Source organism: Astatotilapia calliptera, chromosome 16 (genome assembly GCF_900246225.1).
Source record: "Astatotilapia calliptera chromosome 16, fAstCal1.2, whole genome shotgun sequence".
Lineage (NCBI taxonomy): Eukaryota > Metazoa > Chordata > Actinopteri > Cichliformes > Cichlidae > Astatotilapia > Astatotilapia calliptera.
In genome coordinates this window covers 23,815,825-23,829,323 of record NC_039317.1, presented here as the reverse complement: position 1 = coordinate 23,829,323, position 13,499 = coordinate 23,815,825, and the positions used below count along the sequence as shown (strand labels likewise).

General features: G+C 40.3%; 1 protein-coding gene across 3 annotated transcripts in view; it reads right to left on the bottom strand.

Moving 5' to 3' along the window:
• Positions 1 to 5,027: 5,027 nt before the first annotated feature.
• The window catches only part of edar (ectodysplasin A receptor), a 34,385-nt gene continuing 25,913 nt past the window's right edge, over positions 5,028 to 13,499 (bottom strand). For all 3 annotated transcript variants that reach the window (XM_026145079.1, XM_026145080.1, XM_026145078.1), the window contains 4 exons: positions 12,246 to 12,318; positions 8,454 to 8,781; positions 8,285 to 8,348; positions 5,028 to 7,887 (listed from right to left, as the gene is read on the bottom strand). In XM_026145079.1, the coding sequence (XP_026000864.1) occupies positions 7,502 to 7,887; positions 8,285 to 8,348; positions 8,454 to 8,781; positions 12,246 to 12,318 (851 nt within the window). In that variant the 3' untranslated portion in view covers positions 5,028 to 7,501. The remainder of the gene's footprint in view (positions 7,888 to 8,284; positions 8,349 to 8,453; positions 8,782 to 12,245; positions 12,319 to 13,499) is intronic.

The following is a 13,499-nucleotide window of genomic DNA, read 5'->3' as shown; positions in this document are numbered from 1 at the left end:
GTGTTTATAGTTAGAACTATAGAACAGGTCATTATCACTCTTAAACATAGGGGCTTTAAATCATATGATATCTTTATCATATCTCTCTATAGATAGTGAGCGAGAGAGAGCGAAATTATCTGTCTCTCTCAGAGGGAGAGAGATTTTTCAATTATTCCTGTATTCCTTTGTTGAAAGTAAATATTATATGTTTGTCCCTTGATATGAAAATAGAATTAGGAGTATCAGAAGACCAAATGTGGATGAAAATTATTTATTTGCTTGACTTTTGCTTCACACTTTTGTAAGGTCAGTACACAAAAGAATAAACTTAAAGTGTTTGTAGTAGCACATCAATATGTTCTGAATTTGTCTTTGAGAAGTCTGAATAATTTAATCTTTCGGTTCAGGCCATGTGCTGTGGTTAATGAAATCTCTGTCAACGTCAGCATGTTGAATCCGCTGTTTCATCATCTGTCTCTCTTTGGATGTAGTACAGATTGAGCTGGAGCTCAGCATCCATTCACTCGTCACTTTCAGACTTCGTCAACTCATCTGTTGCTTTGGCAAAGCTGCAATCTGGAGATGTTGTGCAGAATGGTAACCCGTGCAGTCTGTGCCATTTAAACAGTGTTGTCAGGTTAAAACAATGTTTCTCGATGAGCAGTCAAGTTATCCTATAGGTACCACTGTTGTGGATACACAAAGACCAACATTTTCCTGTTGGAAGCAGCTGTCAGAAGATGGGTACACTGTGGTCATAAAGAGATAGACGTGATCACTAACAATACTCTGGTAGGTGTTTAAATGATGCTTACTTGGTACTAAGAGACCCCATGCATGGCAAGGAAATATGCCCCACAGACTGAACAACTGATACTGGCAGATGGATCCTTGCTTTCATGTTGTTTACACCAAATTGTGACATCTGAATGTCAAAACAGAAATAAAGACAGAACAAGCAATGTTTTTCCAATCTTGCCCAGTTTTGGTTAGCCTGGATGAAATTTTGGTCTTCTGCATACCTTAGTGGTTGTTTGAGTTACTGTTGCCTGAAGCAGTCTGGCACCTCTGGCACTAACAACCATGTCACATTGAAAGTCGCTTTCCTAAACCCCTTCTGTTGCTCAGTTTGAACTTCAGCAGGTCCTCTTCACCGCCTCTACATGCCAAAATGTGTGAGTTGCTGCAATGTAATTGGCTGATGAGAAAAAGCCATTAAATACCTTTTAATTACACCTCACAAAGATGTTTCTCTAGAACTAACCAAATATATCTTAAGTGTAGTTCATTAGCCTTAATATAATCTCGTTCCCTTTGTTCTACTTCGACTGTACTGTAGTTAGCATGCAGTAATAATGAATGTTAAAAAACACTGTAATTGAAAAGAATGCAGAATCATAAAATATGCTATCGCTATCTTGTGGTCTCTCTCATTATAGGCTTTACAATTCTAAGTGTTGCATTTGATTGTCTAAATCAAATGCAGTCAGATGCCAAAACATTTAGACATTTCCAACATACATATTTATTTAAAAACACAATTTTGAATTATCTCAAGCATCTTTTTCTGCTTTATATTCTGTGATTAAAAAGTGTTCTCATAGGTGCATGTTACAGAACATAGTGTGATATTTAAGTGGCCAATAACTGTGTTATATACAGCTACAGATCTTTTCTCTAAGAGACATCTGCAGCAACGTGACTGAAACGCTCCAACAAAGGATAGACAGAACTGATGGAACTCACTGTTGCTATTTATTTCAGCTAACTTTTCATCAGTGAAATTTATTGTAGCTGACATGAATTCAAGGTGCAGGACTCTTCAAACATTTTACAGCTGTCTTTCTACACTAAACGCGATGGGCGTTTGACAGTAAAATGGATTTTGGACAGAGTATCACTCTAACGAGCCCTTGACTGCCTATGTGTCTATTCCAGGAACTGTCAACAGATGAATTATTTACGCTATGAGCCTGGTTCACACTGCAGTGTCTGGCCTGTGTTTCCTAACAGGCTCACGTCTTCGAGTCTGCCCTGAACAATATCATCTGCATGACTTTATCCTCTGAACTTGATTTATATTTGGGGGGTTTTTAGTGGTAAAAAAAATTAAGAAAATTACCCCGAAAGTCGCCCTGCTCTGGTTTGGCTGGTAAACCTTATTAAAATGTTTTCTGGTAAGGGGGAAGCATCAGCACTTCCAATCCAGCTAAACCTTAGAGCTGAGACAATCAGCAATTTAATGTGGCAGCCCACCAAATGTTTATTATTTCCACCAGCCACAATATGTGTAAATACACTCTTTAAGTTTTAAGTAATGCAAAAAAAAAAAGGTCCATGGAGGTTCTGGTAATATACCTGACTGTAAATGAGCAGTTGTGTGATGAGGCAAAGTGGAACCAGCTGTCGGGGTTTCATATATGGTGGAAAGGCTGGGGTTACACCAGTTTCCAACTTTGAGTTTGTTTTTGCTTCTGTCAAATGTCAAGCCTGATTTAAACCAGGGGATTTTCGTACATATTGCTTTGCCTGGTGTGTGTCCCCGTGCCTCTAAATTTCTGTTTGTTTTTCTGGTTTTCACGATGTGCTGAAGGCCTGCATGTGATGGCTCTGACTCGTAAACTTTTTCTGTTGCTCAACATAACTGCAGAGTTGGTCAAAGGGGAAGAACAATATGAACACTATTATTTTCGAATTTAACAGGAGTCCCAGATTTATATATTTTATGTAACTGTTTTGCTTCATCCTTCTGTTTGTGAGATGGAAATAGTTACAGCAACTAGCAGGATTTTATAAAAAAGAGTCAAAGTTGGTTATGTGGTAGTGAGCTTTAGGGCTGTCTTGAAGATTTTAGGCTCTGCGCATACAGGCCATCGGTGTCCCTCTGCTTTTACTTAGTGCTAAGACGATCCCCTCCATATTCCAGGCATGTGAGTGCACCAGTCTTCAGTTGAAGAACTTTTAATTGATGTGAACACATTTATCTGGAACTCCAGACAGATTTAGTTTAGATCCATAAAAGTTATAGAAAATACACCTGGCTGGGGTCTGGACACTACATGCTCTTTGATGTGTCTGCAGGTGAGTGACAGGGTTTGGTGTGTGCATGTTGGTGTTGCTGTCTGGCAAAGGTTTAATTACCCTCATGGTTGGCACTCCTTGCCCTGAAGAAGCTTTTTATGGCTTCATCCCTTGTCATATGAAAGTAAGCCATGCCAAGTGCTTTAGATGCAGTAACAGCCCCTGAAGACAAACACACCCCTCCTCACTACTACCCATGTGTACCTACTGTGTGTATGTGTGAGGACTGGAAGGCATATTTAGTGGGAAGGACTATTTGTGGTCAATTTTGAGTATTTGAGACTAGATGAGAGAGAGACCTCAATGCATCCCCGATGCCCCAAAGCAGCATCGGCTTGTTTCCACTGCCAGCCAGAGTTTTTTTTTTGTTTTGTTTTGTTTTGTTTTGGTTTTTTTTGTCTTTCAACCAGCCTTAAGATCCCATTCCAGCACACACACACACACACACACACACACACACACACACACACACACACACACACACACACACACACACACACCCACACTTTATTGTTAGACTGAGGTCTATTCAAATTCTGGCACACACCCACACTAAGCAAAAGCCTGATAACAGAAATGTGTGCAGAGGTGATGACTGCCACTGCAGAGGATAATGCCACGTGGATAGAGAATCGTTCTTGCAGGTATCATCTATACTTAGATCTGTGTTTTTGCAGGTCAGGTTACATTATCTAAATGTTCTCAAACTGGAAGGATGACGCAAATGCAAAGATCACAAGAGTTTGTATTCTTCATACTTTGGTAAGAACTAGTGATTAAAAGAAATACCTTGTAGTGCGGCATGATAATAAGAAGTAATTATCCCGATAAAGAAAACAGTACTTTGGTTAGCAGTAGAAAGCAAGTGGGAAAGATCAAACATTTGAGGGAGAGATATAATGAGTCGAACTCATTGTGTTGTCTTGTCCTAAGGTCTTTTCCCAATAAAATCATCTTTCATTTGTCTAACCGTCTAGTTAATATGTCACATTTAATGACCTTTAATTTAATGTTGAATGAAGTGGAAAATGCTGCGATTAGTGATTTTCCATTTGGTGTTTTCAAGCCATTAACCAACCCTGTCAGTGTCAGCAGTAACGGCTGACTAACAGCCATCTGTGATGAAGAAATTTATGGGTTATTTACCACCCTATATGTCATTCATTTCTGACATGATTCATGACACATATGGTACTCTTTTTATGTATACTCAGTCTGTGTATTGACTATTGTAGATTATAAAGTAATAATGATAAGTTAGAATCCAAACTGAATACTTTATTTGTATTTTCTTACTCCTGTGCCACATCTGTATAGGTGATATATTAAAAGAAATATCAATGTAAAGTCCCTTAGTAAAGCGTTCTCTCACAGAGCAGATCATCTTCAATGCACCTTTGTATAGATTTTAGAAGTTCATTGGAACTTCATGCTCACAAAAGCCATTCCCCTTTTGAAGATGGTTCTAGTGAGAGCTCCCTGACAGGCTGGTCAAAAAAGGGTTCATGTGAGCTAAGCTCTGGTGACTAAAATTAATACATGGGATATGTGTATCATATAATTTAAGGATAAGCGAAGGAGAACAGATGAATGGATAATTTTCAGCTCCCATCCAGCTGCTCAGTGCCACCTTGTGCCCTGCAGATTGGGGTAATGTCATCCTAAGGGAAAAAAATGGGTAAAGACGATCTCTGTGATGATTTCTCTCGTTTTATACTGAAGAGAGTCTCTAAGCTGCCACAGGACAAGATGTGGTTTTACACCCCTGGACAGGCTGCTAGTCTATGAAGGGTCCAACATACCAGGCAAAAGCACAAAATACACATTCATCCAACATATACTGTGATCACAAGTATACTGCGCCCTATAGCTCGGTTATAAATAACCATCTACCTTCAAATCTGGTTTCATTCTCCTGATTTCTGAACGCTGCATAAGGACAAACCAATAAATACACAAACAGATTAAAATACCATGCCATTTCAGCCATACATCTTTAATAAGATATAGTTTATGTACAATAATAAGTTATATATACAGCGACACTTTGGTTCTGTAAAAGAGTTTGTGTGTTTTTACATGCTCTACTATACTGCATGTGCTACTGAGGTAAGTAATTCATGTTTGGCTTCTGCTTGTTATTATGTCAGCATATTACATGTCATACAAAATTTGTCTTAAAACAGGCTGCACTTCAGTCCACTGACTCACTATTTTTTTTTTCTTTTTAAAAATCTATCAACAGCATATTACAATTCAAAAAGAATATTTGTGAACTGAAGTGGATTTGATGATGACAGTCAAGCTCTAATAAAGCAGTACATTTAATTGTAAGCTTTAAATCAAGAACAAGCAGATTCTGGAGTCATACTTGATAAGCATAAATGTAAATAAATTTAAAATAATGGAGTCCAGCTCCAGGTTGGCATGTAAAATGGGAACAACGAGCTTTAGGAAAGAAAAAAGTCTGTGCTTATCAGTCATGGCAGATTACCCAGACAACATCAGGTATCAGATGAAGATCCGCTCCATTCCCGAGAAATGAGATCAAAGCCAGTTTCGGCACTGCGTGGTTAAGTTTGGAAGCTTAAATTCTGCAGGAAGCAGCAGAGTCAACCTACAGCATGTTAACTGTTAACATCACTTATAATGGACTTCAGGGGATCATTAAAATGCAGGTCTTTAAAAAGGTTCAATCAGATGCTTAACAGACCCACAGTTTATTTACTGTACGTACAGCACCTAAGTGGCTTCAGCTGCTTTCCAGAACTCACACAACTGCATGCTGATCTTGTTTGCTATATTGGTCCCATCGGGGAGAGGCGAGCTATAATCCTGTGTGTGAGCATGACTGAGCTAACCACAAGAGCTGAATAAGACCAGACGTTATAGGACACAACTGTAGTGCTACCTCCACCGCAACCGACTGCACCGTCTCACCGTTGACAGCGCAGCAACCCCGGAGGCATTTAGTCATTCCTCTGGCCTGGCACTGCTCTTTTTAATGCAGTGATTTTATAGCTTTTCCACTGGGCTTTCAGTGGTTAAGTGGCCCTAAATGCTTAATTAGGTGCTGGAAATCACAGGCACTTTACACCCGCTCTGTAAACCGCAACACTTCAGCCTATTAGGGGCATGGGGAGCCACACGCCAAATAATTAGGGCTGGCGGCAGCACTAGACCACAGTATTGGGGTATAAGATGGAAGAGGGCGAATATTTGAGGTGGAGGGGGGTCAGAGAATGGGTCATTGCTAAGGAAGTACGTGAAGTAAGAGAGTATGTGAGAGATGTGTGTTAAACTTGTAGGCGGTGGACTGCGGACGCACGTGCTTAGATGGAGTACAGGCAGCGGAGTAGTGTTCATTCAGTGTATGGGATTAAAGCTGAAACACTGAACACACCACCTAAAACGAGTCCATGTGTTTTGGGGGTTTTCTTTTTTTTTTGTGAGGTGCTTGGTTGAACTTTTCCATACACAACATCTGCTTGTGATCAGTGTTTCCACATTTACCACACATATGTTAATCAATGAATAAATCCGGTCGGTGTTTTAAAGTAAACAAGAGTGCAAAGTCAACCCAAAACTGATCCTCCAGAATAAAAATATCACAATCCACTCTAGCACACTGTTGTGTGTTTGCTGGTGACTCCACGGTTTAGGGAGAGACGCCAGGGCGTCCACAAACTTCCAGAGTTCGCAAGCAGGTTTACCAAATGTAAGCCGAGCTGAGCTGAAGGATGTTTTCCACTCAGACACAATGACTGCTCTAATCAGCCGTTTTTCCTGTTTTAAGACATGACTGAGTTATGAATGTTCGCTCATGCTGCGGTCACACCAGATCGCTTTCTGTATATGGATGCAAACGTCTGGTTATGTCACTGCGGCAAGGCTTTGGTGAGAAACTTAAGTGAGTGAGCCAGTAGGAAGGCATCCTCAGTCTGCCACTTTCCAGTGACTTTCCATTAGCATGCCATTTCATCTTTTCCTGGTGATTTCTTAAAAAAAATGTTTAGGAAAAAAAAGAACTGTGCATCCAGCGCACAGGCTTTCCACATGATTTTTTACTAAAGTGTTGCATTTATGAAAGTCAAGAATCTATCAAAATGGGAGCTAATTCTGATTCTTATATTCTTGCAAAAGAGAAATTATTTGAAATGGCAAACTTGAGGTTAATGTGAATCTGAGGCCTTTGATTTTGCTCTCTCTTTCAAACACTTTGAAAGAGAGAAAGTGTTTTTCAAACTATTAGCTTTTATACATAAAAGAAAAAAAGGATTGTGGACACTAAAGTCCATCGACATTCTTCATCTAATGGGGTAACGTGTGTATTTAAATGTGCTTTCCTCCTTGTCAGAGCAGTAAATGTCCGTACATACATGTGTACTGTAAGGCAATCAAGTCTCTAAGTCTCTTATGTTTCTGCTTCACTTCTTATTTAAACACTGGCGCAGCGATGGGATGGAGATGGGCAGGGAGAAGGACACACTAACTGGCTGTGAAAACTGCCAATTCCCTGCCGTCCAGCCACTGCTGCCCCCTCGCTACTGCCCAGCACATCTGCACAGAGCGACTCCACGGCATCCAGCCTTTCGATCTGCACCAGGCGAGTAAGTAGGTCGGGGATGCTGTAGCCCGCCGTGCTAACTCTCTCGAAGAGCTGCAGGCCGTCGCTCATGCCGCCGATCTCGTCGCGCTTCAGTCCAAAACTCTCAGCCAGGTGCCTCCAAGTCTTCACCACGGCGGCGTCGCTGCTGTAGGAGGAGCTCAGCATGCGGCTGGCCTTCTCCAGGCAGTCAAAGGGAAGCTCTGTGGGGCTGAGGCCTGGGTAGAGACAAATAAGCTTGTTTCAAAACTTTCATTCAAAGGTTCAGTGGACCTGTAGATGCCATTAACCCCTTAAAACCTATTTTATCATATCGGTTTTTATGAGTTTTTGAGACTTTTACATAATCAGTGTGATATTTATTTCCTCTCAAATATCTGATAAATTGCACAATTAATTTTTAAGCAATAAATTGCAAAAAAAATACAGAAAGTATGGCACAAAAAACTCATATATATAAATTAATATTGAATTATTTTTTTGTTATTTAGCTTTATTTTATGGAGTAGAGTTCGAGGGTCACAGGTTGTCACCAGAAAACTGTGAAACCATCCCACATGTTGTTGATGATAAAACTTGTTACAGAGGATATTTTCCTCTAAGTGACAGATTTACCCTCAGTCGCATTGCAGGCTCTGGCATACAGATCTAGAATCTTTTTCCTCCGACTCTGTAGCATCTGTGAATTAGAAAAAAAAACCCCGTTATCCCAAGATGATACTTAACTGAGAATCTGTTCATAATCAGATTTTTTTTCTCCACTATAAAGGCCTCGTCTTCCTACCCCTGGGGTTTTATTGTTGTTGTTGATCCCATTCACACTGCTGATGTGGTTGCTGCTTGCGATGCGGTTGACATTGTTCATGTGGTTGGGACTCGGGATGTTAGTCTGACTGGCTGCGATGCCTGGGGTGCCATTGCATACGCGGCCACGGTCCAAGAGCCCCAGGGAGAGCAGGCAGAGGTCGGGTTTGTTGCCTAGGTTGACCAGGCACAGGTTAGGGTCGAGGTTAGTGGTCTCTGCCGAGCCCTGCTTTTCTGTTCCCGCCTCCTCGTCGCTGTCGATGCTGCGGCTCAACAGCTGCTCATTTTCTGAAGATGCATCATTTTCACTGCAAATATAAACACATACGTAAGTATGCATACATAGGTCGATGATACTCATATTTGCAGGTATTTAAAATGTGAGTATATGGTATGCAGTCGCAAGACCACAGTCAGCAGTCCTCAGTGGATTAGAAGCGGGCACCTCTAAGCTACAGAGGTGTCCACCAACACCTCAATGCCTTAATAATAAACACAAATGCAGTTTGCTTAAGGTGTACAAAGTTTAAAGGGTTAACCCACCTCACTAGTTCCTGGTGAGGATTAGTTATTTCTGTGAACTTCAGAGACAGTGATTGGTGGATTTATTTACCTGCGGGCAGTTCTATTTCTCAATTTCTAGTCTCTATGACTTTTTCTGGCATGCCTTACTTCAGAGGTGAAGGAAAGTTCACTGCCTCACCACCATGCAGTGTTTTTAGCGATCAGTAATCATAAAACATTTTTATTTAATAAATGGAAAATCAGCTATTTGTTTTGAATTTTCCCTAAAAAAAAAATCACATTTATTCAACTTAATTTCACCTACTCTGCCTCATCCCGCCAAATTGCTCTATAGCAAGCTGCTGTTCTTTTTATTTAATGACATAATAAATAAGATAAGGTAAATGTACTGAGCTGCCCTAGCTGTAGCTGGGTATGCCAAGTAAACTGGCGACTGCACGTTTACACTTGAACGCTGCTTTTCACGCATAAAAAGCCACTCTTTTGTTGCAGTCAGAGCAATTCTGCCCTGCCTGCTGTAACACTATTACATTAACATGCAAATGGTGACAACTAACACCCAAAGAATGACTTTTGTCTTTGCAAACGTAGCAGGAATCAGAGAAGAATGCTGTTTTGTTGCTGATGTTTCTAAGCAGTTCCTGTGATTGACTGAAATAAGCAGGGCATTTTAAAATATGATACTATGTAATATCATTTTAATACCGCTCCTCTCCCTCTTTCTCTCTCTGCTCTGGATTTTCTCGCAAAAGCGCTTTTTTTTGACAGAGATGCTTACAGAATGCCATTGTTTCGATGTCCTGGACTCATCTTCTAAACACACACACACACAACATGGCATTGTTTCCCAGACATCTTACACCCACTCTGGCAGCTAATGCAGTGAGTTAGCACATCCTCTGGCATGCTGCTGTACCACACTATTTATGCTGTGGAGTGTGTGTGTGCATATGTGTGGCTCTTTTATTCTCTAATTTACACCCATCTCAGTATTATCAATCTAAGCGTGCTGACTAGGAGCACTGTAACATCTGAACACAGTGCTTCATTGTAACTTTGCGTGCAGTACTGTATGCTTTATGCACATTAGCCACCAGCAGCACTGTCCTCACATGCGGAACAAGATGTAGGTGAAAGAGGAAGGTAAGAAAACTGTCGTTCTTTTGTTGTCTGCCAGGACATGCTTTTACCTGGTGGTGGTTTAAGATGAGGCCTGGAATAAATACCCCTATCCCGCTTGACAACTACCCTCTCTGTTTGTCTCTCAGTATTTGCCAGACTTCAGGGCTCATCTGTAGCCCTCACATCCCCCTCCAAACCCACCTCCTTTGCCTTCTCCAAAGCCGCATAATGGCTTTCTACTAAATTAAAAAAAAAGACAAAGAAAAACCCAAAATGAATGTGTTTTGAACACTACACATATGTGTATGTATATACAGGACAAAACTGCAGTGACTTGTTTTGTGGTCGCTTAATTATGGGCACGTTCCAGAATACTGATTAAAGATTCTCTTTGTTGAGTCTACGGCACCAAATACAAATGCAAACGCACACATTAGTATACACAAACATATAACGCACATTCAGAGAGTGTCGCCTCTTCATTGGGTACACATGTGAAATCTAATGAATCTGCATTTGCCATAAAGTAAAAATTTATGAAAGTAAAAAAGTAATTCTACTTCGTGTGGTTAAGAAAGTCACAGTGGGTGTGCCTAACAGTGAGTGGACATATACATTATTAGCGATACATTTAGCACAGTTATCCTGAAGTCACCAACATTTGCACATTTCATCTATGGATAGTGTTACGCTTGGAAGATAAAAGTATTTTGGTTTGAAGACCACACACAAGTTTGTTCATTTACAATTTAGGAGTAAATGGGTTGGCAGTTATTCTTTCATACCTTATTATTCCTTTTTTGAACTTATTTTCCTAAATGTGATAATTTTTCTGCTTATGTCCACTGGATATGTTTGGCTTCTATAACCTCAGTATAATAAAATTACAAGACCCTTTTTGCTGTTTTATAGAAATTTCATACAGTAAAAAAAGTCAATAAACATTCAGCAGATCCATTTAAACTCATTTGTCTAATCATTATTGTAATTAATAATGTATTTAAAATACTATCGCTGCCAACTTTCTTAGTTTCATGTTGCTAGTACCGGATTGGACCCTCTTCTGCCTTCAGAACTGCTTTAATACTTTGCATAGATTCAACAAGCTGTTTGAAACATTCAGAGACTTCGGCCCATCTTGACAGGCCAGCATGCAGTTGCTGCAAATTTTCAGCTTTTTTCAGTCCGTGATATGAATCTCGTGTTCGACCACATCCCAAGGATGCTCTATTGGATTGAGATCTGGTGACTTTAGAGATGATCTGAGTGCAGTGAACTCATTGTCATGTTTAACACAAGTTTGAGACTATTTGTGATATGTTACCGCGCTTCTAGCGGCCATCAGGATATAGGTACACCATGGTACTTCTGCTGCTGTAATTCCTCTGCTTCAAGACTTGACATGTGGATTCACAGATGCTCTTCTGCATACTTTGGTTTTAACAAGTGGTTATTTGAGTTACCGTTGCCTTCCTGTCAGCTCGAAGCAGTCAGGCGATTTTCCTCTCTGGCATCAAAAACTCATTTTCAGCCAGAGAGATGCCACTCACTGAATATTTTTCTTTTTCAGACCATTCTCTGCAAAAATCTAGAGATGCTTGTGTAGGAAAATCCAAGTAGATGAGCAATTTCTGAACTACTCACACTAATCCATCTAGCATCAACAGCCACGCCACCTTCAAAGTCACTTAAATGACCTTTCTTCCCCGTTCTGATGCTCAGTTTGAACATCAACAGCTTGTCTTGACCATGTCTAAATCCCTAAATCCATTTAGTTGCTGCCATGTGATTGATTGATTGTACTGTAACAGATTTTCTATTATAGCCTTGGTTATAAAGATCTCACTGGATAAAATAAAGTCTTTTGTTTATCGCCTTGATCTAAATCCCTAAAATCATGCACGTGTGTGTGGAACCCTTCATCTTTTGCAGACCCAGTGTAGCTGAGCTCATAACAAGCTGCATGTCAGTTCTTACCGGATCACGCTTTCAGTTTTTTGCTGCCTAAAACTTTAAGCTGCCTGGATTTTTTTTTACCAGCAATCACAGAGAAGCTTTTCATTTTGTCTGAACCTATTTGTGCACTCAGGCTGAAGTAGGCCAGTGAGTCAGACTCTTCTCTCACCTTTTCACAGTCTTCTGAGGAGGAGCTTTCAGTTTGTCGAACTCGTCTTTCTCTGAGAATATCACCACATTGTCTGCGACAACAAAAGAGAGAGCGCACAGGATTACTGGTGTTTTCAGAATAAGAAAACCAAGAGACACACAGAAAACCTCAGTGACCATAAGACATCAAGTGTGCTACAGTACATGGTGTCGAGACACATTATTCACCAAACAAACCCAAAAATATCATCGACAAAAATTCGTTACGAACACACAAGTGATCCACAAGCCCCAAACTAAAAAGAAAAGCGCACCAATCCACTTTTGTCAGCTTTTTTTGACTGCATCAAACGAGCAATTTTTAATCCACATTGGCATCAATTAGAATATAAATATGAACATGGGTTCCTGAGGCTAAAAGCTTTTTTTCCTTAAAACGGAACTGCACTTGGAGTAATACATAAAAATGATTACAGCGGATATTATATTAAATTACACTTACATCATGGACACTGATAGGGATAGACAGCATAATGAGTGAATACCAAAGTGGAACAAGCCCTGTGTGTGTGTGTGTGTGTGTGTGTGTGTGTGTGTGTGTGTGTGTGTGTGTGTGTGTGTGTGTGTGTGTGTGTGTGTGTGTGTGTAAGGGTGTGTGTGAAATAAAGCGCCTGTGTCTTTCATCTTGGAGCCTTATTAAGTCAGTGTCTACATGAGTGGCAGATAGCACCGGTAGAGCTCCAAGCAATGGGCTTGTCTCCCAAATACACACACCAGTCATCCAGAGTGCATTCACAGACTCGCACTGACCCAGCCAATTACGATAACCCAAAATTAACTAACAATGAAGACATTTAGCTTTAATGACTCTCTAACCACTTTTTTTTTCTTTTTTAACCTATCACGTCTTAAGTTTTAATGTGTCTGTGGCCAGTGATACAGTAACTGTGTGAGTGTGTGTGTGTTCTCATTTACACCACATGTAAGTGGTTATTCAGCCAGTCTGGGATTGAAATCGAACAGAGCATCATTGTCATGAAAAACGGCGCCTAAAGCAACGTATGACTTCGTCTCTAGAAGCTTTTGCATTCCACCATGATGTATTCATCACGCTGCACGTCTATCAGCCTACACACACACACACACACATAAAGTGTAAAAGCACACAGCTGCATTTGAAAACATAACGCTCCAAATTGTATGTGTGCACATAAATACAGCAGAGTATTAACATTTATACAGGATTCTATTAGATCTGATGAGATGATACAGT